General features: G+C 30.8%; 1 protein-coding gene across 1 annotated transcript; it reads left to right on the forward strand.

The window, feature by feature from the left end:
- Window positions 1–429: 429 nt before the first annotated feature.
- LOC139502435 (uncharacterized) lies at window positions 430–6,345 on the forward strand. The gene is made up of 4 exons (XM_071291912.1): window positions 430–705; window positions 3,336–3,418; window positions 4,782–4,875; window positions 5,914–6,345. The coding sequence occupies exons 1-4, from the start codon at window positions 504–506 to the stop codon at window positions 6,156–6,158; spliced, it is 624 nt and encodes a 207-aa protein (XP_071148013.1). The 5' UTR covers window positions 430–503; the 3' UTR covers window positions 6,159–6,345.
- The last annotated feature ends 2,654 nt before the right edge of the window (window positions 6,346–8,999 follow it).

Here is an 8,999-nt window from a genome sequence, read left to right on the forward strand (position 1 = left end):
ATTTTCAGAAGAAAACATCAACAATATATAATATATCAACAGTATTATATATTCTTGGTAAATTTCACAGTCATAAAATTACGTAAAACGTTTCTGTTTATCATTATATTTTGTCATGTCACTACAAATGTATTTCAATCTTGATGGCAATTGAACAAGCACTTATAATTAAAGTTAGAACCAATCACAGAAACACTTACAAATGGTTGATATTTGATGACACTCGACTGTCTTGGGAGTTAACTTATTAGCAAGGAACTGATTTTTTAATTATATCTATTACAAAAGTGCTTAATATATTTAGGGTGGAAATCTATAACGCCTAGTTAGTCAATAAGACACTCAATGATGCATTTGTTTAACTAACGCCCAACATGTACTGTTAAATTACAACATAATTACAATATTCGGATGTTCGCACTTCAAATGATCAATATATAGGTATAGTTTTGTGTGCATAGTCGTAAAGTTTTCCATTGTTCAGTTGTACACAGATTTCAAATATGTCTGCTCTGCATAGTGATGTCTGGCTTTTCTACTGCTTGATGTCTGCAATTTGTGGAGCTGACGGAGAAACAAACGTACATATTCCTTTACTTAATAACAAAGCTACAGGTCCTCTATATGCTGAATTTAATATGTCAAATTTGAATCAACAACTGAGAGAGATATTTAACCAGGAAGTCATACAGAATACAGTTAATGGTAAGTGTTTGAGAAAACGTCTAGTACTGTGAATTCATCTATATTCGTTGGATATCAAATTTCGTGGATTTCGTGGGTACAGGAGAACCATGAATTTAGATGTTAAACGAATAACCCTCTTCTGAAGGAAAGAATGCAGACTTTGAATTTTGAACTTACCTTTATTGGTTCATTTCGAATTTTTATTAGCAAATGTTATTGAAGTTTAACTTATTTTTATTGGTACAGATTCAATATCTCCCTAATTACCATCTGAAGGACGCCTCCGGGTGTGGGAGTTTTGCGCTGCATTGAAGACCAATTGGTGACCTTCTGGTGTTGTCTGTTCTATTGTCGGGTTGTTGTCTCTTTGACATATTTCCCTTTTCCATTTTCATTTTATTAATTTGATCAGGCCCATTTTATATATATTTTATTGTTTATCAATGCTATATTTCTAAAATCTAATTGATTTAGAAGTTTTTAACATGGACGTATATACTTTATTGATAATACTTATATATGTGAATGGATATAGTTTGTAACGCGCTTAGGGTTATTTTAATATTATATAATGCGCTGTTATCAATACTGTATAATGATAATAACATTAATAATGATAATGACGAATATTCACGAATAGGGAGGCTTTTTTTAAACCACGAAAATTGGTATCCACGAAAATAAATGAATAAACAGTATATAGAACGATGAAAACAAAAAGGAAATGTGCACTTGTTCTTTTTTTTACTTTTCTCTATTAGAAATGAACGAGGGAATTGAGTTAAAATGTAAGACCATACAATAAAGTTGACAAAAGTTAGGTGCATTTAGTTTAAAACCAAATCCACATAACTTAATGATTCGATCAGAGGTGAGTTTTAACAAGGTGTATAGTTTGACAAACTTTGTAGATGCAAGTGTAAGCATGCACGTCAATCGATGCAAGTGAAAAAAAATCGAATGTTACTTGTTGAGTATATGATAGTGTATACCTGGGTGTAAGAGGTAGATCGATACAAGAAAGAACGTCAATATGGGTGTATGCAGATAATACTTTATTAAGTATAAACTCGTTATGGATCCGGACTGATAAGTAGATCGATAACCGTAATTAAAAGCTAAAAAATGCTAAATAACATGAATAGCGGTAAGTTTTGAAAATGAATAGGACCTCAGCCATTTATGACTATAAACACAATAAGCAGCAAATTTTGTTTTAAAATATGAAACTTTCAATACGCAAGATATTTGAAAGCAAATTAAATTTTGAAGAACGATATAGCTAACAAAGATACATGGTCAGTTATACATTACTTTTTAGAAATGTAGTTATTATAAAGATCAAATATTGTCCTGGTTTTTTGTAAAGCATGCAAATAACAACAGGTTTGCAACATTTGTTTTTGATTCATGTTCTATGTCTCTAACTATTAAATCTACCTATAAAAACAATGTTTCAAATCATCATTTTCTGCCATAATTGCTAAAGCATTAGTAAAGAAACACTATTAGAGTAATGTGAAGAATAAAAAGATGTGGTTTTATTTTGATTATAATGATGAGATATTTTTGCCAAATTTATTTCTTTTACTTATGCATACATAATTCGTCTAAAAGCTGTTACCATCAATTGCCAGATTGATAATTTCAATTGTTTAGCCTAAGTAAATGTTTTTTTTTCTACCTATTTGTTGGTGTTACCTTAGCTAGTCACCACTTCAAATTAATCATGTGTATCTATTGTATAGTCATTTTATATAATTAACTGTTAGCAAAACTATGTTTTATTCTTGATAATAATGATGTTTTTGTTCCAGACGGATAACCCTGGCCTCACAACTTTTTGAAACTTTTGGTCCTCGGCGATCTTCAACTTTGTAGTTGTTACGGCTTTCAAACTTTTTTACATCTGAACATATTTTTGTGTGGACGTAGCGCGCGTCTGGCGTTAACAAATATTTTTTAACCTGTTACCTTTTGAAGGCTTTTATTCCTTTGTTTCTCTTTCCTATATGTTGTCCCATTTACCTGTTTATATATTGTAACCCTGTCGTGTATTGTTGTCATTTAAATGTTATAATTAACACTGCCATTCAAGAAGGAGGTTTGGCATGCCACAAAACCAGGTTCATCCATCATTTTTGTCATAAAATACCCTGTACCAAGTCAGGAAAATGACTGTTGTTACATTAACATTTGTTTCTATGTGTGTTCCCTGTTTGTGTTGTGTTTCTGTTGTTCCTTTGTTCTCCTCTTATATTTGATAGGTTCCCTCAGTTTAAGTTTGTAACCCCTTTTTTTGTTTCTTTATCGATTTATGAATTTTGAACAGTGGCATACTACATGTACTGTTGCCTTGACTTAGCTGTATTTAGCAAAACGTTTAGGATTTTTTATCTTTGATGCTGTTCAACATATCAATTAGGCCTTTTTATCATTTTTTTATTCGGGCGTCACTTATGAGTCTTCTATAGTCAAAACGGGCGTCCGGCGTAAATATCAAATTTCAATCCTTGTGTCTATGAAGAGGTTATTTACATGTAAATGCACATTGTACACATTGTAATAAAAGATATGAATTATGAATTTACATGATATGAAGTTATGAAGTTATAAATCTTTCGTATCTTTTTTTTTATGTTAAACAGTGAGCTGCGAAAAACCATACGAGAAGATAGGGAAAGGTTGTTATTCTATCAAGGATGACAACGTATCTGGTGATGCAGCATTTGTATGTATTACTTAGATAGAAAACTTTTAAGAAAAAAAGTACGGGAACACAAGACTATATATGCAAAACATTTGGTATATTTGTCAATGAGACAACTATCCACAAGAGATCAGATGACAGGAAATTAACAGCTGTAAATCACCGTACGGCCTTCAACATTGAGCAAAGTCCATACCACATATTCAGCTATAAAAGGCTCCTAAATGACAAATGAATAGATGTTCTTAGCTGTATATGACAAAACTTTAAAAATTAGTTGGTCCTCAATGCTCTTAAACTTCGAACTTTTTCACTTTGGTAGATTCGAGTGTCATTGATGAACCTTTTGTAAACGAAACGCGTGCCGAAAATACTATATTTTAATCCTGGTATTCATGATGAGATATTTTAGTATGAAATACTGAAAATAAGAGGGAAATCACACAAAAGCTAAACAATATTACATAAGCTAGCTTTATTAGCGTGAATTTATCAAGTAGCCACATATAAGTATCATGTAATTAAGTGTTTTGATAAAATGTTCATGGTGATTTTCCCATAAAAAATATGTCAACTTTTAAATCTTTGATTTTTCAATGCTTTACTATGAAATGGTTTACTATTTGTTTTGTTTTTGCTTTCGATTTTTTTCCCATCTGAACGTCACTGTATAGTCTTGTATGGACTAAACGGGCGTCTGGAGTATTAAATGTTAAACTTGGTACCTTTTTGTTAGCATTCGTGTTTTTGCTGTGCTACGTGTTCTCCCATTTAATTGTAATGTAGTCTTGTCATGTACTGTTGTCATGTAGTCTTGTCATTGTTATGTTATAATTAACATTGTCATAAAAGTAGGAGGTTTGGCATGGCCAAAAAACCAGGTTTAACCCACCATTTTTTCTTAAACTGTCTTGTATTAAGTCAGAAAAATGACCATTGTTGTATTATAGTTCGTTTCTGTGTGTTTGTTGTGTTGTAGTTCTCCTCTCATATTTCATGTGTTTCCCTCAGTTTTAGTTTGTAACCCGTATTTGCTTTTTTTCCCAATCGATTTATAAATTTCGAACCACGGTAAACTACTGTTACTTTATTAATTATATTTGCTTTCCCTTTATACCTGATTTTGATATACTCATACATTGTAGTCAATATATTGGAATTGTTTTAGACTGTCATATAATTCAGGGGTTTTGCAAGCTATGAAACCATGTTTATTCTAACATTTTCTACATAAGGAAATGCATGTTCTGAATGAGGAATATGACTGCTGATTTCTATTCGTTTGACGTGTTTGCACTTTGATTTTGCCGTTTTATAAAAGGACTTTGCGTTTTGAATTTTCTATGGATGTATTTTTGTCATTTTACTTTTACTTATATCACAGGCGAGCTGTACAGACCCTGGTGCTTACCTTGCTAACTTCGAAACTATCGAAGAAGCCATGATCATGAAATTGTTCCTTCAGAAGCGGAATTCAGGTAATTATCTCTCAAAATATTTGCAGAAATTATTGTTTACTTACAATTTAAGAATTATCGATGGGAAACTATACTGTCGTTTTGATTATGAAGACAATCTTATTAATTTTGTTTAACATTCATAAGAACAATACCTGTGCTACTTTTACTGTACCAGATATAATATAAAAAAAGGAAATGACTTAAAATTCTATGTGAGACACCTTTTTATCCATGTTCAAATTGCGATGAATATTTTTGACAATTTAATGTCTCCCCAGTAATGCTCGAGGACAAAATATTAACAATAGGTACAAACACTGAGGAGCTTACCAAACTAAAAAATACTTAATAACTTTTAATAAGGCTGCTTAAAAAAATCAGAACTATGTTAATAAAAATATAATCGTGGATGTTTAAAATCTTACGACAAAATAATTCAGTATCTGTATTGTTAATACAAAACTCTAGCAGACGGTTATAGTCTGCTAAACTTCACAAATGTATGTTCTAGCTCATCCACATTCAAACATATCTGCGTGTATAACAATGTATAAGCCAAGACAATTTTGATTCTCAGTACTTTAGTGTAAAATGAAACATTATTGTTTAAAAGTTAAGGTGTACGTGCCCGTTGTCAATAAAATCAACAATGTCGTCATATGTGAAATAGCGACAAACAGATTATTATTGTTTAAGCGAGAAAATTCAATTTCGTTGAGATGATGAACGATAATCTATAAATGCACTATACTATCAAGTAAGATGTAAAATACAGTTTGACACGCAGGCAGCAGGATTTTAATTGTTTTACAGTGTCTCGAAGACATGTTCTCTTAAAAAAGAAAGAATCCACATAGTTTTGTGATATTTTAAACAAAATAATTACTTCGTTTTACATGTTTTAGTAGTTGAATTTTATAAAATGTTTTTAAAGGTTTTTGTTGCTACTTTTGATCTCTTCCAAACGCTCCGATTGATTAACAAAGCACCAATGATTACATTGTAACAAAATTCATACGTCATTGAATATTAATTATGAAGATGATTTCCTCACAGGTATTCACTACTACGTTGGTGGACGTAATATCAATAGATACCTACCAAATGGCGATTGGAGATGGATAAAACACGGAGAAGCAACACAGATGACTTATTTTGCCTTTGCATTTAATCAGGGACCCGATAGTAAACTTGATAGTGAAAACGACTGCATGTTCTTCTACGCTAGACATAGATACAAGTTCCATGATAATGGATGTGACAGTGGAAAATACCTAGGAGGTTATATTTGTGAAATTTGACATGTGTTATATCAATTTGTTAAGATATAAATGAATAGCAAAAAAATGAAATTATATTTTTATTTGTTTTCTTCAGAAAAATGTGAATCTGTTGAACGTACATGATATAAAAAAAGTATCAAAAGGCGTTGAAAAGATATAACAACTTAAAGACACATGATAACAAACAATACATTTTTTTTTCCTTTCTTTGCGTATTGTTATTTTCCTTGATTGCGATATTATGTTGAGCTTTTTTTTAGTGTCTATTTTTTCAGTTATTTGAATTGCAAAGGGGAAATTCTTTATTAGTTACAAACTTACATGCATTAATTGTAGGAACATCTAAGACATAAAACACTCTTATAAATATCTTTTTGGAGATACATAACTTACCCGATATGAGAGCCCATGCCGTTTCAACATTGACACAAACTAAAAAAAAGCATCAACATACTATCAATATGCATGCATTGTCGTTGCGTTATCGTCTACGCAATACGGAAATGGCATCGAATAATTTATGTGAATTAAGTAGAAATAATTTAAAGTATTATTGTTATAGAACGCTTATCGAACATAATACAGTAACTTTCTTGTTTATAAAAAAAACCTCAATTGGAATAAGGTAATTTTGTTTTTTATTAACCTGGGTACTTTTGAGTTGCTTTACACCACACGATGCAATAGATTTCAATAACAGGCGTAGAGATTTGAGGAGTAAGTAAATAGTATCTGATCACTAACAAAACAAACGCATAGGGGACAATACCTTTTTCATTTATAAAAAGAGGTCACTGCACTATTTCCAGCTCTAAGTTACCATATTTACAAAAGTAATGAAGGAATGAAGGAATAAACGGATATGATCAAATATCAGCTATCAATTAAGACTTTTCGTGTACTGATAACAAAAACAAACGGGAACAACTGAACATAAACCTTCATGAGTTTGGACATGCATAATATAATGTGACGCACATTTAAAAGCTGCCGTTTATAATTCTCGGTATTTTATTCATCAAAAGTAAGCTACCAAAGTGTCAAATGAATTGTAAAGCTACAATATAGACAATCGATATATACCGAAACAGAAAACCCTTAATAATTCTATTTGTTTTGAAGATGTTGATTAAACTTATCTTTCTTAAAATACTACCTGTTAAAATGAACAGCCGGGTCTTTGGTACACTACATAGCAAAGGCATGATCTAGATTAAAGAAAATGTTATAAAAATGAGTTTAAACATGTTTTTACATGTACATCGTAACATATTCGTACATGTTAAGCTCCATTGTTAAGGCTTCTATATATCTTTCTAAACGAAAACAAAATTCAGGTCACATACTTAAACCGAAGGAAACACATAAACTATAAGAGGAATACCACGGAACATATTCCTGACTTGGGAAAATAGGGGTTGATCATGGTTTAAAGTCTGGCCAAATTTCTCGCTTATATGGCAATGATAAAATTACCACTAAAATGGCAAAATAATGTGACAGGTAAACAGTACAAAAAAACGCATGAACACACAGGACAGAAAAATATTAAATAGTATAATATAATAATACATAACAACATGTTTAACACAAAATAACTATCGACAACTCCCATGAATACGACAGTACACTTGGACACCACGATATTATTAAAAACCGATTGATACACGAATATACATTAAGAACATTAGGAATTAATACACTCATCATAGATACCAGGATTAAATTTTATATTTACGCCAGACGCGCGTTTCTTGTACAAAAAACTCACCAGTGACGCTCGAATCCAAAAATGTTAAAAAGGCCAAATAAAGAACGAAGTTGAAGAGCATTAAGGACCAACACTCCTTGGTATGTTCCTTGGTATGCTGAAATGTTTCTGTCCGAGAGAATGGTTGGTTTTCGTTCTCCTGACCTATTCATTTTCATTTTAGCTTTGTGAATAGATGTTAGAAATTAAGTTCAGCTTTTTTAGCATGTATGTACACATCTTCATTACTTGTGTAAAAAGACGGTAATTTTCGTTACGCATTTTACTTGACGGTGGTGAAACAGTTTTAACTAAAACCCTGGACTAAATTTTAATCTGTTCTTATAATATTTAAACATATATTTATTGATATTCGTTTTTTATTGGCTAAACAATGACATTATGCAGGTTCTGTGACTTAATTTGATTTGTGTGAATTACATGAAGTTGACTTTTGACGTATTGAAATGAATATTCCTGCATAATAAATTATTTTTCGAAAATTGAATATCCAAAATAATGCACACCAGCCTGGTTTTAAATTTAGATGATCATCTTTATAATATTTCTGTACAGAAACAATTTAAACAATAGACCATTGATATTCATTGTACATAACTCTAAAGATATGTGTCTATCATATTTCTTTTCTTTCAACGTTAGAATAATATATAGTTAACACGTTTATTTTGTTAACATTGCACTGTAAAACAGAACTCTAATCAGAAATTAGATCCGACTTTAATAAGAAAATGTTATAAGGGTGTTGATAGGTCAATTTTACACGGATTATAAACGGTATTTGTTTAAATGCAGTTTAAAACTGTTCAAATTGAAAATATTTCTGATTCTGTGTTTAATATGTGCATTGTCTAGTTTGTTTTACATAACTGAAATGAGTGACTTACATATTTCCTTTTTAATAATAATTTTATTTGCAAAAATACACCCATATGGGTCAAGCAAACACAAATACAACATTTAATACAGACAGTGAAGAATTACAAATATAAACATAAAAAAAAAAACATAGTAATAAATGGTAATTAATGTAGCCTTTGATGAACATGGACCTCATTTTCGCAATTCTAATGATTGCTTTATAAAGT

This window comes from Mytilus edulis, chromosome 14, assembly GCF_963676685.1.
Source record: "Mytilus edulis chromosome 14, xbMytEdul2.2, whole genome shotgun sequence".
NCBI classification, from domain to species: Eukaryota; Metazoa; Mollusca; class Bivalvia; order Mytilida; family Mytilidae; genus Mytilus; species Mytilus edulis.

What these genes read in the sequence shown, in the direction of transcription:
- LOC139502435 (XM_071291912.1), top strand. Translation starts at nt 504, where the DNA reads ATGTCTGCTCTGCATAGTGATGTCTGGCTTTTCTACTGCTTGATGTCT. An exon ending in TATCTGGTGATGCAGCATTT is followed by an intron (nt 3,419 to 4,781) that starts GTATGTATTACT and finishes CTTATATCACAG; the next exon opens with GCGAGCTGTACAGACCCTGG. An exon ending in CCTTCAGAAGCGGAATTCAG is followed by an intron (nt 4,876 to 5,913) that starts GTAATTATCTCT and finishes ATTTCCTCACAG; the next exon opens with GTATTCACTACTACGTTGGT.